The sequence below is a fragment of the Phalacrocorax aristotelis genome, chromosome 11 (genome assembly GCF_949628215.1).
Source record: "Phalacrocorax aristotelis chromosome 11, bGulAri2.1, whole genome shotgun sequence".
Classification (NCBI taxonomy): Eukaryota; Metazoa; Chordata; class Aves; order Suliformes; family Phalacrocoracidae; genus Phalacrocorax; species Phalacrocorax aristotelis.
This window is the reverse complement of record NC_134286.1, coordinates 10,682,362-10,709,426: the sequence shown is the minus strand read 5'-3', so window position 1 is coordinate 10,709,426 and position 27,065 is coordinate 10,682,362. Positions and strand designations below refer to the sequence as shown.

The window sequence follows — 27,065 nt, the reverse complement described above, 5'->3', positions numbered from 1 at the left end:
CCCTAATCACTTTATTTCACCAGCATTATTGTAAACACTGACATTTCTTAAAGTAGTTTAATGTATGTATTAATCCACTGGAATTGATGTTGTTCTTTACTTTGAGACCGAGGGACTGGGGTGTAGGAGGGAGTACAGGTTTGCTCCGTGTTCCTTTGGATGTTTGCCACTAAGCATTTGAATTTCACTTTCTTGCTAACTTATAAAAAGGATTTTAAAATCCCATATGGATCTGGAAGATGAGGAAGGTTGGAGTGGTGGTGATGACATGCTGCTTGCTGGAACATGGCTGCGAAATAAAACCTAAAAACTGCCACTGATGCCTCATTAAAAGTAAATTGACTTTCAAAAATTGTTTTTAAAAAATCTGCTTTAGAGCTATCCTGACTTGTTTTCTTTTATTCTTGCAAGTATCTCCCTTTAAGCATAAACACTGACCCCAGTGGTTGCGGTGTGGGATTCCCTCTTGAACACAACCAAGTACTGGGGCTGGTGCAGCTCTTCCATGCCGCAGCCTGGGGAGCTGGCATCAGAAGCTGTCACTTGAGTAGAATTTCACTCTACGGCCTTAGGGAGAGGCTGCTGCTGTATAAATAGCAGAAAAATCCTCCTGGGGGAGGATATGGGCAGAATGGTGGCTGGGTAAAGCCAGGTGGGGATGGGTTCCTTGCAGCACGGTGTGGTTTTGGCAGCTGGTGGTGGTGAGCTGCACTCAGCAATGCATCATTGCAGTGCTAGGGGCTCTGGAGGTGGGGGAGAAGGTAACGTAGCTTTTTAAAAGTAGAGACTGCTCTCCTCTAGCCTTTAAGGGCTCAGCTGATGTTTTCCGTACAGGCACTGTGTCCACTTTGCAGAGCCTGTGGTGGAACGGCGATTGTGGGAGACTGCCAAATCTCCACCTCCTCAGCCCATCCAAGTATTCTCCACCAGCAGCAGTAACCCAGAGCTGGTGTCTCCCCATGGCCCCAGCCCTGGGGTGGAGATGACAGCTCAGACACTGAATTAACTTTCCTGGGCTGTCTGTATCACTTGCCTCCAGCAAAGGGATTTTAACATCACTACTGAGCTGGTAACAGCACAACATGCCCTGAATCCCTGTCTCCAAACGTGCTGGAGGGTCATGCTTGTGTCTTGGAATGTGAATCAGCTGTCTGACTGCTTCAAATGCTCTAGCTGCTCATGGACCTGACTCTCCTGCAGCCTGGGTACCAGCTGTGGTATGAACCACACTGTCTGCTCATTGTGGTTAGCCTTAAGGAGGAGGCACCCAACCTGTGCCTGTCCACGGTGGCAGCAGAACCTCACTTGCCTGAAGAAAGGCTAGAGCCGCTGGATTTGCCCTGTGCAGTCAATAGATTTGATGATGTCCTCAAAAGGGTTGGGATCTGCTGATGTGAAAAGCTCCAGATTCCCACTAGGTTCTTGTTTTCTTTCTTCCCAAATCTAGCAGGTGATAACATCTCACTAAGCATGCGGTGCTGCTGTGGCTTGGTGGTTGACTGTCAAAGTAAATGTCCTTGCAGAGCATTCTTGGGCAGCATTAAAATATCTGGCTGCAATTTTCTGCGGTGATAAATAGATAACATCATTACCAACATGATAAGAAAATGTAAATGCAGAGCTGACGCAGTGTTTTCAGTTCAGAAAGTAAGATGTGCTGTGTTTCATTACTGTCTATTTTTAACATGCAAAGCCAGCTGCAGTTAGATGTAAAAAGAAATGCCCTGGAGATCATCTATGAAAGCACAGATACTCTGTGGTGAAACTTACACCAGACTTAGTCACGTGTACCGAGAGCCATCCTGGGCAGCTCTGCTTCAAAGCTGCCGTTGCCCAAAGCCGGAGGGATCTCGCAGCTTGTGCTGGGACCCTCTCTGAGGATGCACCGTGTGTATTTACTGTGTGCCTTTGATTCCTGGTGTATTCTTGGTGGTGTCCATTGACTAGTGTACTACTTAGGGGTGGTATTTTTGGTGTGGGCATCCTGTTCTGTGCCTGTGTCCTGCACAGATCTTACTTTCAGCAAAGAGGAATGCTCGGTGCAATGTGGCCCCAAAACAGGTATACTGTGGTGGGCCGTGCTAGGAGATTGATCCTTGCCTCCATGTCTTACAGACATCCCCAGCACACAGGCTGCTCTTCATAAAGTGCTTTTGAGCATGGGGACTGCGTTTCTGCCCTGCTGTCTGGGGCTGGTCCTGTCAGGGTACTGACACGTTTCTAAAACTTCTCCTGCCCTTCTCTTCCTTAGACCTCAACAGCAATGGGTTCATCTGTGACTACGAGTTGCATGAGCTCTTCAAGGAAGCCAACCTGCCTCTCCCCGGGTACAAAGTGAGAGAGATCATCCAGAAACTCATGATCGACAGCGACAAGAATAAAGATGGGAAGATTAGTTTTGAAGAGTTTGTCTACGTAAGTGGTATTTCTGAATTTCCAGCAGCCTGAGGGACGCCTCTTAGGCAAAGCTAAGGAAGGGGGTAGAAAAGGTTGAACCTGGCTTCTCAGCCACTTACCCTAATCCTAGTTTTCTTTCTACAAACTGATCACTTCTGAGGACTTGCCATGTAAAAATCCGTTCTTTGTACAGACCTCTGCATATGACCAGTCTTCTGTGCTGTCACTACAAGCCTTTAGATTTGGACGGATGGGAAGTATATTGGTTTTTTTTAAACAAAAACTGAAAGGAATCCCCTTGCTTTTCCTATACAAAAACTTTGGAGGTTGAAAGACCATTTCCACGTGAGGAGACAACTGGAAAAGACTTCCAGTTCTCCAAGCCTACAGTATTGACTGGAAGCTATTCAGTTTCTCCAGGCACATAGATGAATGCTTGTTTTCCCATTGAAGCAGTATAATTTCCTCTCTCAATTTAATGGGACTACAAGCATTTACTAAAGATTTGAGAAGGCATTCAAGACACACTTGGAGATTAGTCCTAGGTGCTGATCTAGGAAAATTCTGATCTATTTGTTTTTCTTAAAAGGGAAGAACAGGAATAAGGAGATAGAAGCTGGAGAATGGGTCTAACCTTCAGCTTTTTTCTGCACCAATAGGTCAGATTTTTTGAATTTTTTTTTTAAAAAAAGCACAACACTTCCTCTGAGGTACTGATTCAATATCCATCCTTTCATGCCTTTTATATTCTGATGACTGAATGCTGGAAGAGTAATAAAAGCATGTGCAGTACATTGAGGAAGCTGTTTTCATGTCAACTATTTTTCTTGATATTTCTTGTTTTATCTTCACCTTCTGTTCCTTAATTGTTTTCAGACCCTCTGAACTTTTGAGTTCGGAGTCAACTAGTAAGTTGGAGTTTGTTTGCAGTTTGTGAACACTTGCATGCTGGGTGCATGTTTCAGCTGTTGGTTTGAGCTGGTCGATAACTCTAACTTTGCACTAGGAAGGAAGAAATAAATCTTTTCTGTCACATTTATAGTGCCAATAGATTGAGTAAACATGAAATGTCTTGGGCAACTAAGCTATACAGTAGAAGCAATGGTTAGTTTTAGGATTTTTACAAACTGAATGGTTGCTGTTTTCTAACTCTGAGCACTTTTGCTGGGGTTTATGGTACAGAGGATGACAAGAACTGACTTGAGGCTGGGGCCAAGTGGCTTAGTGGTACCTCAGCATTAAGGCATCTATTTTCAAAGAAGGTATGCAATACCGTAATTAGTCCAGCAAATTTTAAAATAAACGTGTATCAAAATCCTTATGTTTAAAGCCAAACAACCACCCAGAAAAACAGAAAATTCTCGTCTCTTGGACCTTCACTCAGCTCTACCTGATCAATGGGGTGAGCAAAACATCGGTGTGCCATCAGGAGATGGTTTAACTGTACCGCATCATCGTCTTGAGTTGCCACCTTCCCTGTGTTTAAGGGATGGGGAAGATGAGGTGTGACAGCCAGTAGGCTGGCCCTGCAGTGACACCTCTGCAGCCAGGTGGACAAGTCCCCTCCTCTGTTTTTAACAGAAGCACTTTGTTTTGCTTTATAGTGCTGTTTCATTGCCTTTTTCTGGGTAGTGTTTAGAGAACCTGCATAAGTTTCATTCGTGTTTTAGTGTGGTGGAAACTAATTTGGTTAAGTTTTTGAGGGAGATACAGTAGGCTTTCAAGCCACTGAAAGTATTTTTATCCTAATAGTTGCTCAGTTTTGTAGGACCTCAGGGCCACTAATAGTAACGTACAACCCACGCAAACAGCACGTGTATTCCTTCTGCGCTAAAGCATCTCTTCTGCCCTCAAATGTGAGAGTGTTTTGTCAGTTAGCCCAAGCCTGCTGCTGGGGGAGTGGGAATCCTTACCCAGAGTGCTGCTTGTTACACATCATTGCAGTGTTAAACACTTAGAATTGTGTCTTGGGTTGTGGACAAAGTCTTTTGTGTGAACTAAAGTCACAGTCACACAAGCGTCTGGCTAACACAGAAAGGTTAAAATTGCACAACAGCTTTCTCAACTGGTCCTGCGGAAACTGCTGCATGTGTACCTGCTCTCAGACTGCAAAGGTTTCACTTTTTTGTGGTCTCTTGAAATCTACTTGAAAAGGTGAAATGTATGTGAGGTACTTCATGCCTAGTGCTTCTGTTTCAATAGGCACTTGCAATATGTGTTTGAGAGAGTGGGACAACTCTCTGCCTACTATCCATGTTAAATTTAATACTGCCACACCCTTGCTGGGCCCTTCACATTTGCTGATTTTACTACCGGGTTTGCTTTAAAACCAAGAAGAAATAGCTGCTTCTTTGGTCCTTTCATTTTATGAAGACAAGTTTTTCTTGTCTAACAGAGCACTTTAAATTGTAGATTTTCCAAGAGGTGAAAAGCAGTGATATCGCTAAAACATTCAGAAAAGCAATTAACAGGAAGGAAGGAATCTGTGCGATCGGGGGGACCTCGGAGCTCTCCAGCGAGGGGACGCAGCACTCCTACTCAGGTATCGCTATGCCTTTCAGCTCTTCTCTTGGGTGAGTGGAGGCTGTATGCCAAAACCGGTAGATTTCTAGCACCCTGCCATATGCTGTGCTTTTGTTCCCTGGTAGCTGAACGATCTCTCGTCGACATGAGAGCAGGACAGAATTAGAGGGTAACGCAAAATTAGCAGTGTGTAAATTAAACGTGTGCTTATTGTTTTGTTAACTGTGCTTGCTGATGAAGTCCTTGTGTCATGCTTGTTATTCAAGAACTTTATTATATTCAAGTAACAAGGAATTTCCTGGTAATTGGAAGTAAAAGTCATATTTCTTTAAACTTTGCGTTACTAATAAAATAGCGTGGTAATGTTAGTGGGGCTTTTATTTCCCTGGGCTATTGTACACTGATTTTTTTAGAAAATCTTTGCTATGTTATGAAAAAGCCTGTATTAAATTTACAATTGGTTATCTTAGAGGAAGAAAAATATGCCTTTGTAAACTGGATAAACAAAGCCCTGGAAAATGATCCCGACTGTAGGCACGTTATTCCAATGAACCCAAATACAGATGACCTGTTCAAAGCTGTGGGAGATGGGATTGTGCTATGGTAAGTCATGATGGCTCCTGAATTAAGAAAACAAAACAAAAAAAAACGCCAACCAACCAAACAAAACCCCACAAATAAACCAAACCAAACCAAACCCAAAAAAATCCAAAACAAAATAACTTTCCAAAACTGTAGTTAGGGGAATTTTCACTCTACTCTAGGCTGTTTTTGTGACCAGTGTGTGCATGCAATGTTTTGCACATATAAAAAGGGGCTCAGTTACCCAGGCTTTCGTTGTCGTTGCGCGATGCTTCAGCTTTGATGCCAACTTCATGAGCTGGTATTTTTGTGTAGTATTTTTGTTTGGGCTTGAGACTGAGTTTGCTGAAGGGGAGAAGATGCCTTACGGGAGAAGTTGTCCTGATGCAAACTCAGCGTGATGCTAGGTAGTTTTGGGGGAGGGCAGATGTGTTAAATATCCCATTTTCTTGGATGTTTAGATGGGTGGTAACCTCTGTGGAATGTTAGTGTCTTTATGAATTGGCCCAAAAATGGATTTTCTGGGAATCCTCTTGTTTCTTTTGAGAATAGCTGTACAAAGTTAGTAAAGTAACTTATTTTGCTGCATGCTGGAAACAGAAGGCATCCAAGGCTGCTAAACACCAGCCACCTTCTGTGTATGGGGTTTCTTTTGGTTTTGTGGGTTTTTTTGTTTGTTTTTTTCTTTTAAATGTAAGTGAATTAATAGAGTGGAGAACTACATCAGCCTGGAATTTCAGTAACTGTATCAATATGCAAAAGGCTGCCCATTGCCTTTCCTGTCTCTTTTTTGTTTTTTTTTCTTGAGTTTGTGATATTTTTTTCTTATTTCCCCAGTTTCAAGTAATTCAGGCCTTCAGGTAAAGACTGATCTCAGTAGGAAGTAGTTCATAATATAAAGTAAAAACTTGCCATGTTTTCTGTTGACTAAAAACTCATTGCGCTCACGTGCTCCCCACTGAGCTCTCAAAGGGTTTGCACTTTTTTGGGGCAATTTTTTCTCGCCGGTGGTAGTACGCCTTTACAATAGGAGGAAGCACATTGGATCGCTGGAATCCACAGTAGATGTCAACAGAGCAATGAGTCTTTGCTAGTTCAGTGACTGTGCTGTGAATAATTCACATGCTCTTTTTGCTCCAGCAGCTGAGATCAGCAGTGGCCAGTAACATGTTTAAGGTTTCAGGCTTAGCTATTAGTTACAAATACATTCTTGATAACATAAATATTGACTTCAGATTTACACAACCTTGATTTAAAAAAAAAAAACCAAAACAAAAAACCACAAAACCCAATAGGCAAAAGGAAATGTGCTGTGGTGAGTATTGTAACAATGCATTGAGTTTTGTTTAGTATTTCATCTCAAAGTTGTTCAAATATTATTTTTCTTCCTACCAGCAAAATGATCAATCTTTCTGTTCCGGACACAATTGATGAAAGAGCAATTAACAAGAAGAAACTCACGCCATTCATAATTCAGGTATAATACATTTCTGTATTTTTGCTGAAATTCACATTCTGGTAAAATTAATGAAAACAGCATGGTGGCTGGAGGCATTATCATGGAACTCTGGAATGGAGCAAGTTTTAAAACTTGTGTTTAATTATTAAAGGCTGTTTTGTACTGTGCATAACTGACAAAGCTGTGGGTACAGTTCAAAAGACAAAAATGCTAACTTAATGACAGTGGGTAAAATGGCTGAAATGCTGTGCGCACCCGATATTGCTGTGGTGATTACATACAGTGCTGTCTTTTTAAAACATACGGCTATTGGTGTTGGCTATCTGTGAATCATTTCATAGTACGACAGGTTGTTTTTGCGAGGGTGCCTGTGCCTCTGCGTGTATATAACTTAACGCTTCTCTAGCCTCATTCTTGTTGATGCCACCAGATGTGACTGACTCAGAGGCTGAAACTAAATACCAGAGGCTGAAATTAGACCCTGGTGCCTCGTTCAGTTCTTATTGATTCAGCCTGGTGCCACTACAGCTCCGTTAAAGCTTCAGCTGGAGAGTGGCTGGGAGCGTTTCCTCCAAGCTGCTGCTGTTGGAGCAAGGACGAAGGGGAAATCTCCGCTCTGCTGGTGCTAGATGAAAGGCAAAGCAGCATCTCCCCTGGCTGTGTCTCACTCAGCTGTGCTGTTCACAGGAGAACCTGAACCTGGCATTGAATTCTGCATCTGCCATCGGGTGTCATGTTGTCAATATTGGCGCAGAGGACTTGAGGGAAGGGAAACCCCACCTGGTCCTTGGGCTTCTCTGGCAGATCATTAAGATTGGCTTGTTTGCCGACATCGAGCTCAGCAGAAATGAAGGTAAATGAAACTATAAGTGATTACTTCTAAAGCATGAACACCACGTTGTTTGCTCTGTCCCTCCAGCCCTGTTGCTGCCTCTTCCCTCCCCTCCTTGCTGCTGAAGGGGGGTTACTGGCCTGTGGGTTCGAGCCATGTGCCAAGCTGAGCGCTCTCCAGTCTCTTTATAGCTGTGAAGCAGGTTCAGGCAGGCGGGTTGTGCTGTCCTGGCGACGTGTCAGCCTTGGAGAACTGGCTGAACACAAATCTCTAAGTCTAGATGCATCTTGGCCCAAGCGTTGCAGTGCGAATGAGCACGTTGCCTTGTGGTGCCTCGGGCTGGGCAGGCTCTCCTGCTGTGCCTCGGCCGTAGGTACGTAACGGTGCTGGGAGCTGGCAGGAGCCGCACACATCCTTTTAGGATTGTAGACAACTGCACACAAAAAAGAGGAGGGCTTCAGCTCTTTGGGAATATGTTCGCAATAACTTGGTTCTCCTAAAATCCTCCTTGCTGCTCTCAGTGGTGCAGCTGAGCTTTTGCTTTGCTCTTGGCAATGGGAGAGCAGTGCTGCAGCTCTCCCTGTGCTCGCTTCATCCTACATGATGGTCTCCAAAATCTACACTTTTCAAATCATTCAAGAGCTCTGTTATCCCTGTATAGGCTATCAGAGCACCCACGTGGATGGAGCAGCTTCAGTGTCTTTTATTTAAACTTCCCAATCATGAAGTGGTTAACATTGTTTGGCTTAGATTGAAAATTCATGGCAAGGGAAGTGCTGGCCAGCTGAAAGGTGCTTATCTTGGCTTCTCTGGCTTTTTTTATCAGTGCATATGAAACTGCTTGGAAGCACTTTTTTCATTGAGATAGAAGTACATTTACATTTAGCTTACTGTCATCAGCTTAAAAGATTATACGTAAAATCCAGAGAATTTTCTTTTACAAGAAAATAGAAAATATTTTTTTACACACAGTTTTCTAGATCAGTCAAGCTCTTCTCTTTGTCACAACCAACTCGGGAAAACTCCACTAATACCCAGACTATTTTGACTTAATCAGTAGTTGGTATCATCCCCATTTCTCTCCCTGATATGTGGCTGCAGCTCTAGTTCTGGCATGCAGGTTTACCTCTTGAAAACTCCTTCCTTCCTCTCACAAGCATTTTTCTTCTAGCACTGGCTGCCTTACTTCGTGATGGTGAAAATCTGGAGGACCTTATGAAACTATCCCCAGAAGAGCTGCTCCTAAGATGGGCCAACTTCCACTTGGAAAACGCAGGCTGGCACAAAATCAATAACTTCAGCTCAGATATCAAGGTACCGAGAGCTCTCCTGGCCAGCACGTGCCTGGGAAAAGGCTGGGAGCCGGCCAGGGCCCTGTTTGCATGCCTAAGTGAGGCCCTTGATCTGCAGACAGGACCTTTCTTAACCTTAATATGCTGAGCAGGCTTAACAGGGGTTTTATGGATGGTATATTGAAGGTACAGCAGTTCTGCTCTCTCTTGCCATGAGGTAGAGCTCAGTGTTGAATTGAGTGTTTCCTCCAGTGCTAGTGGGAGCCTGTTGCAAAGCTGTTGCATGTTTTAATCGAGTAGGAAACTGGTATTATTCATGTGTTCTCAAATGTTCTTAATCTATCTTTTTTGATGGAAATAATTTTTCAAGAGCATGCAGCTTGCTCAGGCAAGGTGAAATTCTTAACCACATCCCTGGAGAGCATGACTTCCACACGCTCTTGGCAGGTGATGATGGCATTTCATCTAAAACATCGTGGACTGGAGAGAGGAAGGGAAAGAAGATTCCTTATTCTCTACACTGGGCTGCACAGAAATGGGAGCAGGGAGTCTTCTAGCTGTTTTATAGATGTAAGGGGGTGGCTTTTTTCTCTCAGCACTAGGAAGAAACAGGGTGGTGACTCCTGGTCAGTGTGGGGTTTTGGACACTGGTCTCAGCAGGTTTCTGGAACTTATTCACATGGCCAGCAGTTTCAAGGAGGAGAAAGAGGACTGAAGTGGTTTGCAGGTTAAAGGACTATTTGAAGTAGAAAAACAAAATTGATAATTAAGGTGCATGGGGAGCGCAGAGCTCCCCTGGGTGCGTGCATGCGTTCACGCACGCATGATCACTCTTATTTCCAACTTCAGAATTACTTACAGCTTTGCTGATAGCTGTTGGCTTGTCTGGTGCAGCCCACAGGCTGCCAGGATATGCTGAGGTCCTTCTCAGTGCTGAGGACTAAAAGGGCTTGTAGTTGATAACTAATTACAGCAGCTGTTTGCTCCTCCTAGTTTGTGACCATCCCTGGCCTCTCTCCTTTAAGCTATTCTAGCTAATGGGCAGGCACAGGAGAAAGCTTTCAGACTTCTTATAATCAGCTTTTTGCCTGGACTTTGTCTTCGCTGAGCCATTTTCATCATTGCTGTAGCAGTAGGAATGGTGGTCTTGTTTAGAGGTTAGGGCCACCTTGGGGCATGTGGCCGTGGGGGCCACGGGAGCAAGCAGCACCCATCACTGCCTCCTCCAGCCATTGGAGAGGAAGCTGCCACACCAGAGCTTGCAGCAAAGGCAGCTTTCAAAAAGTTAAACCCCATGATTTTAATCTTAAATACTTCTAACCTTTTCCCTTTCTGTTTCTTTTTCTGCTGCCTGGATTTCTGCCATCATGCTCTCTTTTAAGCTTACAGATTTTGGTAATTCAGTAAAGGTACATAAGCCTATTACGCACAGTGACTTGTTAAAGATGAGCCTTAAATGAGTTGTTATGGTGTATTCACTGCTGTGCGGGAGACCTGAATTTTCTTTTTCATCCACTTCAGGATTCCAGAGCTTATTTCCACCTCCTCAATCAAATTGCACCTAAAGGGCAGAAAGAAGGAGAGCCGCAGATCGATATTAACATGTCTGGTTTCAATGTAAGTATTCAGGCTATCGTGTCCCATGTTGTACAGTTGCAAATTAAATGTATCCTGTAATTGTCCCATGGCATCTAGGTAACCTGGTATCTTAATTTCTAGAGTGTGTGAATTGTCAGCGGGCATGTGTGCGCCTTAGGTATGTGAGAAATGAGCGGCTGTTGCAGGCCTGGTCACTACCCACCAGTTAACATATATGATTGAGATTTGTCAGTTTTGCTCCATTTGGGAGCACGCTGACTTCTGTTTTTGAACAACTAAGTTCAAAAATCATAGAAGTTGGAAAGCACTAGAACTTGGAAAGCACCATGCTAGGAAAATACCGAGACAAACTGGAACAATTACATCCACAGGGATTAGTGTACATGCTTCATCTCTTCATTTGGTTAGTGACTGATGCCTAATGAAGGCAGGTGGGGTTGTGACATTGTCCCAGGAGCTTCCCATCTGCTTTGTAGCTCAATCTCTTCCATGACAGCTCTTGTCCATTGCATCCCTGGCAGGAAAAAGACGACTTGCGGAGAGCAGAGTACATGCTTCAGCAGGCGGATCGGCTTGGCTGCCGGCAGTTTGTCACGCCAGCTGATGTGGTCAGTGGCAATCCCAAACTGAACCTGGCCTTCGTTGCCAACCTGTTCAACAAGTACCCAGCACTTACCAAGCCTGAAAACCAGGACATCGACTGGACCCTACTGGAAGGTGATGGCCATGTCTCTCACAAAATTAGCAGGAGGGAAATACCTAAAGTAAACTCTTGTGTCGCAAAAGTCTGTGCCCAGCAGAGGTGTTGCTGCTAAAGTAACACCTGTGATTTGAGGCGTCAGTGCTGCAGTGGTTGTTTACTCACTCGGGGCAGATGAGAAGGGTACTTGACAACCTGTTCAGCTGCTCTGGCCTTGATGTAGAGCCTGAACCTGTAGGAGCACTGCCAGTGGCCCATCAGTCCCTATGCCAGGGCTGGGAAGTTGGTTTTGCAGTTTCCTGTGATGGGCAGGAGCACCTCGGCAGTGCAGCAACACATTCGTGGGAGTGTCACCTGCTGGCAGAACTGGGATTAGGGCTTTGGCTGCCTTGCTCCCAGACAGCAGTTAGCGAACACCCACGTGAAAGACTTGCTTGCTACTTTTTCTTGTAGAAAGTGCAAAAAGGCATGCTCTTCTGAGGCCTGGAGAAATCAAACTAATATCTGAAACTAGGTATCAGGGCAACCATCTTTCTGAAGAAATAGTAGAAGAAATACCACTTTTGTGCTTGAAAATTGATAATCGATGAGCTATGCTGCTCAAAGCTCCCTGCCTTGCAAGGTGGAAAACCCTGTGCAGCTTTGAGCTTGCAGAAGTTGCATGAACCTGTTTTCTCTCATCTAGGAGAGACACGTGAGGAACGGACCTTCCGCAACTGGATGAACTCCCTTGGTGTGAACCCCCATGTAAATCACCTCTATGGGTAAGCGTTAGACTCTTGGGAGAAACCCAGCTAGATCAGCCTAGAGATGTGCCCACACTAGTGTCCTGTTGCCCACAGTGCTGAGCAAAGAGCTTGAGAAAGGGTGATGGTATGGAGTGGGAGATGCTCACTGTACCCTCCTTGCAGTGCGTAGCTTAGGGATTTCTGAGCCAGCACTTGGCACACCAGCAACTGGCTTTGAGGGCTGAAGACTGTTTATTTTCCCCTCTCTTGTGTAAACTGGTACCCTGAGATCCCAATACACTTAGATCTCCTTGAGCAACTGGAACTAAATTCCCTGTCACCTAATTTTAGGGCTTAACCAAGACATTTTAGGAGACAAGGTCCCTGTAGTCAGTGGAGAGAGGTGGCTATCTTTGGATTTTACATAGCAAAATTCTTCCCTGGAGAATTAACTGATTACCGTGCCAAAACCTGATATAGCTCAGCAGCTAGCTGATGTTAAGCATGAAGCATTTTGTCTGCCTTGAAAACTACAAAATTTTTTTTTTTTTTTAGGGTTGTTGAAATTGCAACAACCTGTAAAGACTAGTAATTATTCATGATGTGACAAAGAGTGCATTTAAATCTTGAAACATTAGGCTTAATCAATGTTTTCCACTTTAGTGATCTCCAAGATGCACTGGTAATACTACAGTTATATGAAAAGATCAAAGTTCCTGTTGACTGGAATAAGGTTAACAAGCCTCCATACCCTAAGCTTGGAGCAAATATGAAAAAGGTAAGCATTTCACAACTTTAAAAGCAGACATGGGCGCTAAAAATTCCTATTTGAGGCTTCCAGTCAAGTGAGTGCATTTGTGAGTGATTTTATGTTTAAACTTTTTTCCTGTGTAGCTAGAAAACTGTAACTATGCTGTAGACTTGGGAAAACATCCAGCTAAATTCTCCCTGGTTGGCATCGGAGGACAGGATCTGAATGATGGAAACCCAACGCTGACATTGGCCTTAGTCTGGCAGTTGATGAGAAGGTAGGACCTGTCTGGAACATGTAGAACTTTTGAATGGAGTACAGAGTTCTGGAAGTTTTTTTGCTGTGAGAGCACTGCAGCACTGGAACAGGTCACCCAGAAAGATTGTAAAGCCTCTGTCCTTTGAGGGTTTCTGAGACACAGCTGGACAAAAACGTGGCAAAGCTGACCCTGCTGCACATGGGCGGCTGGAGCAGAGACCTCCAGAGAACCCGCTGGTGAACATCCTGCTGACCAGGATCACCTTTCTCTCACCTGCTCAAGTCTGGTCCACATTCAGAAACCCTAGGCAGGAACATCTACGCAACTTTTATGTTCTAATTTTTAATTGGAAATTGAGAGAGAATCATTCCAGGGCTGCTTTATAACCCACTTCTGCATTGGAAAGGGGGGAAGGAGTAACTTGATAAAGTTGATCATCCTTTTTCTTATCTATTTCTGAAGAACTCTAAGATGATGGAAAAATATATGTCTGCAAAATAGCTGCATGGTTCCTCTTTATGTGGCATTAGCCGTCAGAATGCTAACTCGTGAGGTGATTCACACCTCTTAGGTAACATGTTAACGCTATGGAGAAAACAGTCAATGGTGAAACAGTTTAACAAGTCTTCTGAGCCCGGGCAATTTTGTGATCTCATATTAATTGGCTTGAAAGGCTAGAAAGACTAAATGATTCCTCCTTTTTGCTAAAGAAGTTGGGTTTTTTTGTTGTTGCTTTTGGTTTTTGTTGCATTGGCTGTTTTTTTGCAGGGGTGCGGGGAGTGCGGAGCAGAGCTGAGGCTATGTGAAGGCTTTCCAAGCTGACATGGACTCAATTGCATCCTGGCTGCATGCTCACCAGGTCTTTGCCCACGCACTGTGCCTAATCTTGTTCTCTCTGCTGGTTCTCAGGTACACGCTGAATGTCCTCGAAGACCTGGGCGATGGTCAGAAAGCTAATGATGACATTATAGTCAGCTGGGTAAACCAGACCCTGAAAGAAGCTGGCAAGTCCACTTCCATCCAGAACTTCAAGGTGCAGGTTCTCTTCTTACATCCAAAAGTTGAGGCGTGCCCAAAAAGTATTTCCTTGGCTGGGGGAACAGCAGGGCCATCTTCAAAAGGGGTTTAGACAGTACAGGATTCCATCTGTGCTGAGAACGAAGTGGCTTCAAGCTACCAGAGAGGAGATTTTTTAGGATTGCCTATGGTGGGGAATAGCCATGGGGCAAGAGAGTAGATGGAGTGGCAGAAGGGAGGGTGCTTGGGCTCTGGGGCAGAGATGGAGGCTGAGATGCTGGCAAGCGTAGGAGCTGGAGCTGGTGAGCATCGTCCCTTGGGGTGTGGTCAGTGGGGCAGACCTGCTGCCTGCACATCAGTCACTGCTTTGTATTTTCAAAGCATTTGCAATCGTGATCTTGCACCATTACCAAAGGAGAAGCAGCAGTTTGGTTTTCCCTGTGGTCCAGTTGGGAATAATCACTAACACTGCTGCTTTGAAATGGATTGTTTAAAGCTTGTTTTGTTGCATGTTGCAGAGCAGCTGAATTGAGGTGAGAACCATGCTTTAAGGATTAGACATTCATCTCTACTTTGTCTTTCCTGTATTCTCTAGGATAAGACTATCAGCACAAGCTTGGCGGTTGTGGATTTAATTGATGCTATACAGCCTGGTTGTATCAACTATGACCTTGTAAAGACTGGTCATCTAACGGAAGATGACAAACAAAATAATGCTAAGTAAGTCTGATATCTCGGAAGCTGTTTTGCATTGAAAGAGTGCGCCCTCTATGCGCTGGCCTTAAGCTGCAAGTGTTTTTACCATAGTTTATTGTGGTTTTCAATCTCTTTTAACACCGTACCTTTTAGACAGGTAACACTTCTTGAAATGTAACTGCTGTTCTTGCCTGTAATGCAGGAGGGAGTAGTTGGCTGGACTCTCTTGCTTGTTGAGACAAATGCAGAACAGCCCAAGCAGTTCTTAGCAATGATATTCTGTTTCTCACCTGTTTGTTCAGGCATATGAAGTGCTCAGGGTTTTGAAATTGAACCTTTCTATGTCTCGTCTTGCTGAATCACCATAGGTTGTCAAGCTTAAAGTATGCCTATTAAAACATGCCTTTGAAATGTGTGTTCTCCAACTGTTCTGCAGTGGCAGGACGACAACAAAGTTTCTGGCAGGTAATAGCCTCACTTGATCATTCCTAAAGAGCAAACAGAGGGGGAAATGTAAATGATAGCTGATTAATCCTTGGTTATACATACTATCTATTAGCCCTAACAAATATTAATTACAATTTTTTTAACTGTTGGTAGAGTGGACTTGATGTTCAAAGGTCAATTTTACACATTAAAGACACTTTCCTCTACTGTGGAAAAGGAATGCACCAAAAGATCAAAACAAAAAATAATAGAAACATGTGGTGTGATTGGACTGTTGCACATCTCAAATCTTAAAGAGGATAATAGTGAAATTGTGTTGGATAGGGCAGGAGCTGGCTTGTCATTTATTGATAGCAGTATTGGTTCTGACCTACTCATCTTTCCTTGGTGAATAGGTACGCTGTGTCCATGGCAAGAAGAATTGGTGCCAGAGTTTATGCTCTTCCAGAAGACCTTGTAGAGGTGAAACCGAAGATGGTCATGACTGTGTTTGCCTGCTTGATGGGCAGAGGAATGAAGCGAGTATAAAAGGGTTGATTCATGTAAAGAAAAAAAACAAAAACAAAATGCAACAAAAACCCAACCTGCCACCCTGGGTGCATGAGTAGCAGATCAGCTGTGACCATGGTGAAATGCTGTTGGCCTAGAAACTGTTGAAGTTCAAAGGACTTTGTTTTCCTTTGCAAGACAAACTCTAATCAAAATTCTCAGGGAGAGGAGTTTTAACCAACAGACATGCTCTTTTCCCAAAGGAAAGTTTAACTTACCAAGAGCTCACAGAAATGCATTCATAACAGACCTGCATCTTGCAATACTGCTCTGGAGCTGTTTTCACCCCATTGTTTAAGATACATGGTGTGTGGGTTTTTTCTACCCCTGAGGGCTATAAGGTGGTTAGTATGAGTTGTAATGGAAACAAATCTAATTTCTGTCTGCAATCCAGTTTAATTTCTGTCATATGGTCCAAGAGTATTCTAGGTTTGACCACTTCCTTAACTTTGCAAATAAAGCTACAGTACAAGTTGGGACCTGCAGGCCAGCTCGCAATGCTAAATGAGAAATGTGTAATTAGGAAGATGGATCTTCCTCCGGTATTTTCTGTACATGGTGCTTTTTTATACATTTAACTATTTTGATTACTTTACAAAGAAAGCATGGCAGTTTTTTCTTTTGCTGCTTATAAAAAGGGTTTTCTTGGTTTTTTTTTTTAAATTTTTTCTAAGGTTATACTATGTATGAGAATACCACCATCCTTGGACCTCTCACAGTAACATATGACATCATGTGGCTGATGGCACAGTTACACCTGAGAATGGAAGTGAATGCATTTTTGTATGCATCTTGGTTCAGTTCTGTGCACCTAGAAAATAATTTTTACAAAAATCTGCATGAAACTATAACTTTTTTTATTTAAAATGCTGTTGGATATAAAACCATACTACATTGTGGAGAGGTTTTGTGCAGGGAAGAGACAAATGTTAAAAACAGCAGGGTTCAATGAACTGAACAGCAAACGTGCTGGAACATAAAACTATTTTTACAGATAAAAGGAAGTGTTGTCGCCAAAGAAGGAAGATGCTGTATCCATAGGGTTTAATATTATCTTGCTTTGGCAAGCTGTTTGCTATATTTTAAGACCATATTGCTATTCCAAGCTATTCAAAGTGATGTAATATGGTGGCAAAGCATTAGTTGAAATAAAAACATTTAAATACATGCTTCTCTCCTTATTTACACTGACTCAGCATGGCAGCCTGTCCTCAGTTGCTTTTAGCTTTCCTTTGGTTGATCTTTTTGTTTTGTGCCAGGTCCATTGGTCTGTAAGACTTCCTAGGATCAGGGTGTGCTTGAGGAGCTCTTGTGTTTTTTTTAAAATGGGCACTGGCAGTGCAGTTATTCTCAATCTGTGTTATAGTGAGGCTTTGCCTTTATGGTACCTTCTGTAAAACCTTGCTCTGGAAGTCTTGCTGTGTGCCCAAAGAGGATGTCTGTGGGTGTAGGGGAGAACCCAGAAGGAGGAAGAAAAGTTGTTCCCTGTGTCAGAGATGTGCCATCAGGCTCGCGTCCAGAACCCGCAGGTCTGAGGGTGTAGTGGTGGCTGACACAGGTCTGGCGTGATTTGAGCCTCAGGGTGCTGTGGTGGCAGAGCAGATGCCCAGCAGCCATCGGTTGTTGGGGGGGACTTGCCTACTTGCTGTGTTCAGCAAGGCCAGAATGGGGCTGCGGGTGCTGGAGGGGTGTGGTGATCTCAATGCACCAATTCCTTCACTCATGCAACCCATTGGTAAGAGCCTGGATGTCCGGTGAGCTTTGCCAAAACAGTGGGCTGACAGTGCAAAAGTCCCCAGAACCACCAGTTGCTTTGAAAAACAAGAACAATTTGTGTAGGACTGGTGTCATGTAAACAGACTTCTGTGGGCCCACCTGCGCAAAATTGGTCTGGGTTGTTCCTCTCCTGACCTGTCTAGAATTTTTTCTCTCCAGTGGTGAAAACGTGTAGGTGCATTTTGTGCTAGAGGCATGTTGCAGCTTGTCTGCTGATGGAATGGGGAAGACTTTTTGGATTGACCCAGTTTACAGGTTGGTGCCTGGCTTTCTCTTCGGCGTCATCTTGGGCAAACAAGGTGGCAAAGCTGTGGGCTTAAGCCACTTCAAAACTCCCACAAGCCAAATGCTTGAGGAGTGTGGGAACCCAACTACCAAACACATCATTCACCAAATATGTCATGCCCCAAACCATCCTATGGTGTGAAGGTGCCGGTGCGAAGGAACTCTGTTCCAATGCCATACTGTCAGTGCTCCTGAACAGTGTACATGGTTCTGTCCTCACTTTTCTTTTTAAATCAAGGAGAATAAAAAACCCAAGCCCCTCTCGCTGTGACCTTGTTCTCCGTGGGAGACTTCTAGGGAGTGATTTCTGTTGACACAGATGTTACATAGATCATCTGGAGCCCATGGTAAGAATTGCCTGGCTTCCCTTTGTTTCCTTCTTTGGGTTTTTCAGGTAATTAAGCGTAACCATACTGAGAAGATTATTTGGGACCTGCAAGGCTCTGTCTTGGCAGTGTGGTGGGGTGATGTGGGCATCTGCTGGATGAGTCCCTGTTGGCTCAGGTGATGCACTGCCAACACACAGGTTGTGCAGTAGAGGCTCCCACTCCACAAGAGCCTTTTTTCACTGCCAAATGCGCAGAGCAGACAGTGACTATGTCTCCAGTATAGAATAATAGAATGGTTTGGGTTGGAAGGGACCTTTAGAAGCCATCGAGTCTGACCCCTCCCTGCAGTGAACAGGGACATCTGCAACTAGATCAGGTTGCTCAGAGCCCCATCCAGCCTGGCCTGGAGTGTCTCTAGGGATGGGGCATCTACAACCTCTCTGGGCAACCTGGGCCAGGGTTTCACCACCCTCACTGTAAAATTTTTTTTCCTTATATCCAGTCTAAATCTACCCTCCTTTAGTTTAAAACCATCACCCCTCGTCCTGTCACAACAGGACTTGCTAAAGAGGTTGCCCCCATCCTTCCTATGGTCCCCCTTTAAGTATTGAAAGGCTGCAATCAGGTCTCCCCGCAGCCTTCCCTTCTCCAGGCTGAACAACCCCAACTCTCTCAGCCTGTCCTCGCAGCAGAGCTGCTCCAGCCCTCGGGTCATTGTTGTGGCCTCCTCTGGACCCGCTCCAACAGGTCCATGTCCCTCCTGTGCTGAGGGCTCCAGAGCTGGACGCAGCACCCCAGGTGGGGCCTCACCAGAGCAGAGCAGAGGGGCAGAATCACCTCCCCTGACCTGCTGGCCGTGCTGCTTGTGATGCAGCCCGGGATACGGTTGGCTTTCTGGGCTGCGAGCGCACATTGACGGCTCACAGAATCATAGTACAGCTTTTCATCCAGCAGTACCCCCAAGTTCTTCTCAGGGCTGCTCTCAATCCCTTCATCCCCCAGCCTGTCGCGCCTCTATCGGTATGATATCGATACAGAGACAAGCCTGGGGCTGGGGTGCCATCCAGGGGCAAGCGCTCAGTACTACAGCCGCTGCACCGCGGGGTGAGGGCTCCTTGGGGGGAGCGATGCCCCCGCGTGTATCGGGGTGCGGCGTGACCTGCGATGTGTTGGGAGGCCAGGAGAGCGCGGGGGCAGTTCGCAGCATGGAGGACAGGGAATCACTCATGCCTGAAAACATGGAGTACTGTGGTACTTTGGGAATTGTAAGCTTGGGACAGGAGAGTGTGGAGGTGCAGCCTTTGGAGAAACTTTTGGGTTTAGTGCTTGAAAGATTATCTGTTTATCTACTTTCCTCGCTTGGTTTGAAAATGGTGGTCAGAGTAAGATGCTGCCTCCTTCTCAGCCCCCCTTCTCTGGTCAGAAATCTTCCTGTGCTCCTCCTGCAGCTGTGCTTCTGGGCTGCAATACTACATGCCAACTTTCCTCATCTTTAATGGCCAGATGCAAATCTGTGATGAGGCACTGGTCCTTCAAAGCATTAAGAGGTTGGTGCAGCTGGAAGCACAGCAGGGAATGCTCCATTAAATGCAGAGGAACACTTTCATTTGAAGAAGCATCTTCTGTACCGTTACACCTCATGTGGTCTTCAGAGATGAAAGTTTGTAGGAGGGCTAGAGGAGTGGTAGGGGCTTAATTTTTCTATGTGTAGAAGATGAAAATAGGGCAAGTGAAAGGAAGGTATTTGGCAGGGAGCTGGAGAGGGGCTGGTGCACCTGAGAGGAGGCATGTAGGGGTCAGGGTATGGGATGCGATGGCACTGGCTGGGAGTGCTCACAGCTCAGAGAGCACCAGGAGTACCAGCAAACCATCTCAGTGGCTTATTGCATGAAGCCTCATGTACAGCCAGCTGGGGACTTTCCACTGGTACAATTTTTTCATAACAAAATACATAAACAAAGCTTCCCACAGGAAATTGTATGTGCTTTCACAGAAGATGGAGAGATATACCGTAAGTAGTGTCATGTCTATCCTGCTGAAACAGTGGTCTAGTGATTTATAGCACTGGCTGGAAGTATGGTGTCATTTAGGTCAAAATTTTTTTATTTTGGAAGTGACCATGTGCATCGGTTCTTCCTTGTCTCTTTTGCTTCCTGGTACCAGGTTAAAGGGGGTAAAATGGATACTCTGCCAATTACTGAATGGGAAAACATCTCCTCCTTGTGCTGGATGTATTTAAGAAACGGGCTAACTCAAAGAAAATTTTGGCTCAAAGCAAAGCAGAGATCTCACAGTGAAGGTCCAGTGCAGGGCAGGCAGGATAAACCCCAGTGCTTTCTCAGAAGAAAGCCCCTGGCAAGCAGGTTTTCAAAATAGTTCCTGTTTTGTCAAACGCTCCTAGAAGTTTCCAACAGGAGCCAGAGTTATAAGCTTTAGCATGTTTCTTTGTTCTTTCAAATCTTCTTGTTCTTTCATATTCAGTTATTTGTTTTTATTTATTTGATTGCTTGGTTTTGTTTATTTAATTACATGCTTTTATTTCCAAGGTTTTTAGTGGTGTCAGCTTTGTTCATGGTGAAATATTTTTTTAACAGTCAAGCTTGCCGCATTCTTCATGAATGCGTGTTGTCCTTAATCTCAAGGATCTTCAAATGGTTTTCCAAGCCCAGCCTGTGTGTTTTGATGGAAGTTTTTCTTGTACCCCATGCAAGTTTCATTTTCATGTGGATAAAAATGTAGCCACATGTTATCCTAAGCATTCTGTGTACTTGTTAAGTTATTTCTATTGCTGCTTCACTATGGCACAGAAGAGCCAAATAGTTGTGCTCCTGTTTAGTGTTTAACAACATGGTGGCGTAAAAGTGGAAGGAATATTTTCTGCAAGCATCCACAGGAGACAAGGGTCTCCTTCACATAAACTTTTCATCAATTTATATTTTTCAATGGAAAAAAAAAATCTAATTTTGTAGGAGCTTTAAAGAATTGCTGAGGTGGATTTTGCTTGCTTGTTTTTCACTTGTCTTTTTCTACTGCAGATCGATAGCAGAGAGCAATGCAAAAGCAAGAAAGAAACGGAAGACTTTTTCCACTGCCTCCCGAAGTATCTGATGCTGAGGAAAGTGCTGATGGTGCTGAATGCCCAAAGTGGTGAAACAGCACAAACAAAACGTAAAGCAAAAATATGTTGACCATTGAATACTTTTCATAAATCTAATCACAAATCTGATAACCAGGAAGACGCAGCACGTGCGGTTTTGTTGTGCAGCCCCAGTCTGTCCCTTCACTGATGCAATATGAAAGGTTTCCCTTGTCCAAATGTGCTGGTTTGTGTGTTTTCAGTGCTAAGCGAAGGTTTATTTCTCTCTTACCTCCTATCAGCTTGGCATAATTCCTCGAAAGACAGGGACAAATGTGGTGGGTCTGCCACACGTTCTCTTGCTTCCTTTTGTGAGCACTCAGTAAACACTGGGCATGTCTTGTGGCAAGTGTTTATACAGTGATAATTGCTGAAAATTTGGTCATATCTCTGCAAATTTATCTAGGTGTTCTTGCTTTGAGAAGTCAGGTGAGAAATAATCACTGAAAAAACCTCAGAGAAAAAGTCAAAGAGCTGAAAAGGGCTTCCTTAGGCCTGGCTGTGCTGCACCAGCCCACATGTCAATGGCAAGGTGGGAGCGAGGCAGGCAGCCACAGTCAGTGGGGGCTCTGCTTACCACGGCTTTAGGAGTTATAAAATTTCTAAAGTCTCCTGAAGATGGAAAACAAAGAGGCACCGTGAGGCACAAATGCTGCCTGTGCAGATCATGTCTTCTGCGCAAAGCCAAGAAAAGACCATACTAATGCTGCAGGACAAGTCTCTGCAGACAGACGTACTCACTCTACCTGTGGCACAATTTAATCTCTGCAGGAAATCCAGATCTGCCAAGTGCAAATAGCCAGCGTTGATAGTGCCCGGTGCCGGAACGACGGGATTTGCCATTGCTGTTACTGTGAACACAGGACAACGTGGATGAGCACCAGCAAATGGTGCTGCTGGTTCTGGAGGGTGTGGGGCTGCTCCTGCAATGTGGCATGGGGAAGTGTTTCCTGCAGAGCACAGGTTTCCTCCCTGTCTGTGCCAGGCAGGGGTTTCACTCAGTGAGATTTGCTATCTGGCCAGGAGCATATTGCAAATCAATAATCTTACAGTAATCCCGGGCTGCATCACAAGCAGCACGGCCAGCAGGTCAGGGGAGGTGATTCTGCCCCTCTGCTCCGCTCTGGTGAGGCCCCACCTGGGGTGCTGCGTCCAGCTCTGGAGCCCTCAGCACAGGAGGGACATGGACCTGTTGGAGCGGGTCCAGAGGAGGCCACAAAAATGACCCGAGGGCTGGAGCAGCTCTGCTGCGAGGACAGGCTGAGAGAGTTGGGGTTGTTCAGCCTGGAGAAGGGAAGGCTGCGGGGAGACCTGATTGCGGCCTTTCAGTACTTAAAGGGGGACCATAGGAAGGATGGGGGCAACCTCTTTAGCAAGTCCTGTTGTGACAGGACGAGGGGTGATGGTTTTAAACTAAAGGAGGGTAGATTTAGACTGGATATAAGGAAAAAAAATTTTACAGTGAGGGTGGTGAAACCCTGGCCCAGGTTGCCCAGAGAGGTTGTAGATGCCCCATCCCTAGAGACACTCCAGGCCAGGCTGGATGGGGCTCTGAGCAACCTGATCTAGTTGCAGATGTCCCTGCTCATTGCAGGGGGGTTGGACTAGATGGCCTTTAAAGGTCCCTTCCAACCCAAACCATTCTGTGATTCTATACCAGCTTGAGGAAGGCTGTGCCTTTGAATCTGTGCTGCTGAAGCTTGCACAACTTCTCTGTGTTTGTGTGCCACCATGGGATGCTTATACACCAATTCAACAGAACTGACTAGGATGTTTGGAGTGGCTGTGCTGGGGATGGTGAGTGAGGAGGAGGGAGCATGGAGATGAGACCGTGATCAGTGTTTAATCACTGAAGAGAAAGGGGTATAGTTTAACTTTGGCTCTTATATTGTAAATGAAGTTCATTCCTGGCCAGGTGGCTGCTTGCAACTTTGATGCAGCACACAGATGGCGAGAGCTTTCTACTGGAGCATCACATAGTCCGCAGCAGGATTTGGGCTGTTTTTAATATACCCGGAGAAATGGAAATTTCCTTTTGTGAGGATGGAGAAGGCTAATCTGTGTGAGGGAGGAAAGAAAGGTGAATAGCACTGTGATGGAGGCATCAGGACGACTTGCCAGTGTCTCCCAGCAGCTGGAGGGAGGTGGCGCAGGGGTATGGCACTGGTGTGATGCCAGGCCAGAGCTCATGGACAGAATGCAAGGAGGCACAACTCATACAGACCATCCCTGAGACAAATAAGCTATTTGCAGCAGTAAATGCAGAGCCATGTTGGCTGAGGCTCAATACTGTGAGGAGCAGCTGAACGACAAAATGTTTTACTTTTTACATTTTCACTATTGAATCATATTCAAACAGCAAAGCACATTATGTGCCAGCTGTGGGAAGCTACTGCACATTCACAAAGATGCTGATGGACTGAGCCTTTTATAGAGACTCCAGATGTGCTGGAACACGTGCAGTTTATTCCTCCTTCAGCAGTACACATGGTATCCCCAGTGCAGGCTGAGTGCATGAAGGCAGCCTTTCCCCGAGAGATCAGATGTGGCTGTGGTCAATCAGAAAATGGGGAGGGCAGAGGCTGTGGTTGGCCAAGCTTCCCAGCCCCCTGTCACCCAGTACAAGCCCCAGCCCTGAACTCACTAATGTGAACTTCTTCTCTGCATGTAAACATTAACACTGAATTTTGATATTAGCATTTCAGATTTGAGTATTGCCCATGAATGAAAGCATTTATTCCTATATAATAAAACCCCCCTATTTCCATATAAAACCTACCTGTACTGAAAAACATCGTTCACAAACAAATAGCAAGAAAAGAAATAAGTGGCTTCCACTTTGTAATTTAAACATTGTCAAAATGTGGCCATAGAGGTGTCCCATCTTCTCACAAAATAGCATGCATGGCAGAAAAGTGCCAGCAGGATGACCTTGCTGGGGAGAGTCAGCGGTCCGGGAGCCGTGCTGGTACTGTCCACCCTGCACTTGTCTTCGCTTGCCGGCTCAGGTGCCACCGTGCAGTCCATGAGGTCCCGTGGATGGGGGACATCAAGTGCTGTTGTATTGTGAGGACCTAGAAAGGCACAGTGCAGCCCTTCAATGGCTCGCCTGCGTGTTGCAGTCCACCGCCAGAACCAAAACATCTTGCAGTTGCATTTCCAGGGGTTGTGGGATAAAAAAACATACTTCAGTTTTGGCAGTTCAGCAAACAAGTGGACGGGGAGGGAGCTGAGGTTATTCTTGCTCAGGTGAAGGAAATGCAGCTTGTTTAAGTTCAAGAAAGCAGAGCCTGAGATCAAGGAGATCTGATTGTTGTTCAGGTACAAGTTTCTCAAGTTCAGCAGATGTCTGAAGGTGCAGTCGATGGCAGTGATTCTGTTGGCTTCAAGATGCATGGTCTTGAGCTGGATCAGCCCATCGAAAAGCTGATTAGGCAAATCGGCGATAAAGTTGTGTCCTAAATTTAACATGCCCAATCTGAGAAGCTTTGTAAAAGCGCCATTTTGAATGATCCATATCCGATTCTTCCTGAGATTCAGATCGTACAGGGCTTCCAGGTCCTTTAGGGAATCTCTACCAATGGCTTCTATGTTGTTGCCCTCCAGGGACAGCCTCGTGAGGCTGGAGAGGTTCTGAAAGGCTTGTGGGACATACCGGATGTTATTGGAAGCTAAATCAAGCCTTTCTAAAGAAGGGAGGTGTGAAAATAGAAGTGGATGGATTTCAAAGATGTTGCAGTGGGACAAATCCAGGCTGATGAGGTTTAATAGTCCTCTGAAGGTGTTTGCATGCAAGTAGGTGAGGCGTGAGTTCCTGCTGAGGTGCAGCTCTCGCAGTTTGCTGAGAGCATGGAAGGTTCCCGGGGACAGGAAAGTCAGATTATTTCCATCTAACCAGAGGCTGTGGAGGAAAGTCAGATTTCTGAAGGTGTTGGTGGTGAGAATCCGCAAATAATTATTGGAGAGGTTTAGAGAGACGGTGGATGCTGCTATTTCTCCAGGGAGGGCTCTTAGTCCAGCTCTGTTACAGTGGATAATCTCTTCAGGTGCACATTTGCACATGCTTGGGCATGAATCAGAGTTATTCAGACTCAGTCCAGCCGTTGCACAAGTAAATATAAATATAACAAGAAAGAACATGACCAGACACAAATCAGCCACTGCATCTAATACCTGATGGATAGTAGAGAAGGAGACAAGAAAAAAAGCATGTACCTCTTGGATAGGTGAACCGTGAGCATTGCAGGGTTGGTTCAGCTGTGCTTTCAGTGCACAGTGAAAATAAATTAACCGGTTCTTCCTGCTGCAGACCAATGGGGATCAAGTCTTTAGGCAGATAAAAGCCGATTAAGGGCCACCCTGCTGTAAAGGGCATATTACTGAGAGGCAGGGAGATTTCTCAGCAGAGCATCACACTCTCACAGTGGTTTTTCCCACCTCCTGCCCTCTGCAAACAGCAGTAGGTAACAGACTTCCCTTGGGATCTGTCTGGGAGAGGATCCTGCTCCTGGGTTGATCACCGTTCTCAGGATGTGCTTAAGCAGTTTGCTCAAAAAAACCTCTGTGTTGGGGGGTGGGATTTTTGTACTTCTCTCCAGTTAGGGCTTCAGCCAAGGCAGCTGAGAGGGGCTCTGCCATCCGGATGTGAGACGGGGGGCTCTCACCCTGGTGTGGCTGCACATGCTGGCAGGTGCCCTGGGTTCAGGCCGTGACCCGGATGCAGAGGGAAGCGGAGCTGCAACCAAGCCCTGAGCGTGCCCCTGTCAATGGCTGTGACTCCCCTGCAGTAAAACAGGAGGCTGTCGGGAGCTGTGCAAGCCTCATGCTCCCTGCCAGCCAGGAAAATGGGGGGGGAGTGCTGTGTCTTGGTGGAGCTTCTTCTCGGGACAAGCCCTGAACCATCTATGAGATGTGCAAAATGCAGAGCGCCCCAAGGGCACGCTGCCCTTCCCAGGGCGCTGCCTGCCTCCAGCAGGTCTGAAGATGTCCCTAAGCAGCTGACACTGGGCTTGAGTCTCTAAAAGCTGATGTCCTTGGGGTCCCTCCCTGGTTTTCCTCCTATATCCAGAGAGCAAAGGAAAAGTGCAGTCCGGAGGCTGATTGATGCACCCAGCAGCCAGGGATCAGCGATCTGCAGGCTGGTTGTTTTGCTTACAGTGCCAAGAGGGCTAACCCAGGCCTCACAGGTGATGTATCAGCAGGGCAACCAGTGACACAGTTGCTGCTCTTGTTTTTTTTCTCATTCTTTTTAAATGTTGTTTCCCCCCTTGCTTCTCTCTGTTGGAGTTCTCATGTTTTAACGTATTTGAAGCACCTTCTCTCAGCCCCTCACTTCAGGTGCATTTCCCTACTCTTAATTTCTCTATCTCAGCTTTTTTTTTTCATATTTAGCAGCTTTGTGTTTCCTTTCTCTCCCCTACTTGGCCAGCTCTGTTCAGGCAATGGCTAAAAACCCAAATATATATGTCCAACAGTAAGTGTGAATTGGACAAATTTGCAGATCCATTGTTTTCCCAGCAGAAGAAGATTAGGTTTCCTGTGCTGTTAAATGGCTGTATTGGCTTCAGCTCATTCTGTTTTCTTCATTTTTCAAGCGCCTACCCCCTAAAGAACAGATTTTCCCTGGAACCTTGGCTGGGATGGCCATGTTGTGTAATGGAGACCATCGTCTAGCTGTAAACAACATCATTTATTTAGTTAGACAGGCC

The 27,065-nt window shown here is 45.3% G+C and overlaps 2 protein-coding genes across 7 annotated transcripts in view; one reads left to right on the top strand and one right to left on the bottom strand.

Annotated features, from left to right (window-relative positions):
- The window catches only part of PLS3 (plastin 3), a 53,851-nt gene extending 36,853 nt beyond the window's left edge, over positions 1-16,998 (top strand). For all 6 annotated transcript variants that reach the window (XM_075106853.1, XM_075106852.1, XM_075106854.1 and 3 more), the window contains 14 exons: positions 2,252-2,415; positions 4,810-4,939; positions 5,391-5,523; positions 6,898-6,979; positions 7,649-7,814; positions 8,965-9,107; positions 10,607-10,702; positions 11,206-11,401; positions 12,070-12,148; positions 12,776-12,890; positions 13,007-13,140; positions 14,032-14,155; positions 14,735-14,859; positions 15,678-16,998. In XM_075106853.1, coding sequence (XP_074962954.1) covers positions 2,252-2,415; positions 4,810-4,939; positions 5,391-5,523; positions 6,898-6,979; positions 7,649-7,814; positions 8,965-9,107; positions 10,607-10,702; positions 11,206-11,401; positions 12,070-12,148; positions 12,776-12,890; positions 13,007-13,140; positions 14,032-14,155; positions 14,735-14,859; positions 15,678-15,810 — 1,820 coding nt within the window. In that variant the 3' untranslated portion in view covers positions 15,811-16,998. The remainder of the gene's footprint in view (positions 1-2,251; positions 2,416-4,809; positions 4,940-5,390; positions 5,524-6,897; positions 6,980-7,648; positions 7,815-8,964; positions 9,108-10,606; positions 10,703-11,205; positions 11,402-12,069; positions 12,149-12,775; positions 12,891-13,006; positions 13,141-14,031; positions 14,156-14,734; positions 14,860-15,677) is intronic.
- Positions 16,999-24,213: 7,215 nt separating this feature from the next.
- LOC142063212 (uncharacterized) lies at positions 24,214-25,497 on the bottom strand. Its single transcript, XM_075106663.1, has one exon. The coding sequence runs from the start codon at positions 25,495-25,497 to the stop codon at positions 24,214-24,216; it is 1,284 nt and encodes a 427-aa protein (XP_074962764.1).
- Between the last annotated feature and the right edge of the window lie 1,568 nt (positions 25,498-27,065).

What these genes read in the sequence shown, in the direction of transcription:
- LOC142063212 (XM_075106663.1), bottom strand. Translation starts at nt 25,497, where the DNA reads ATGTTCTTTCTTGTTATATTTATATTTACTTGTGCAACGGCTGGACTG.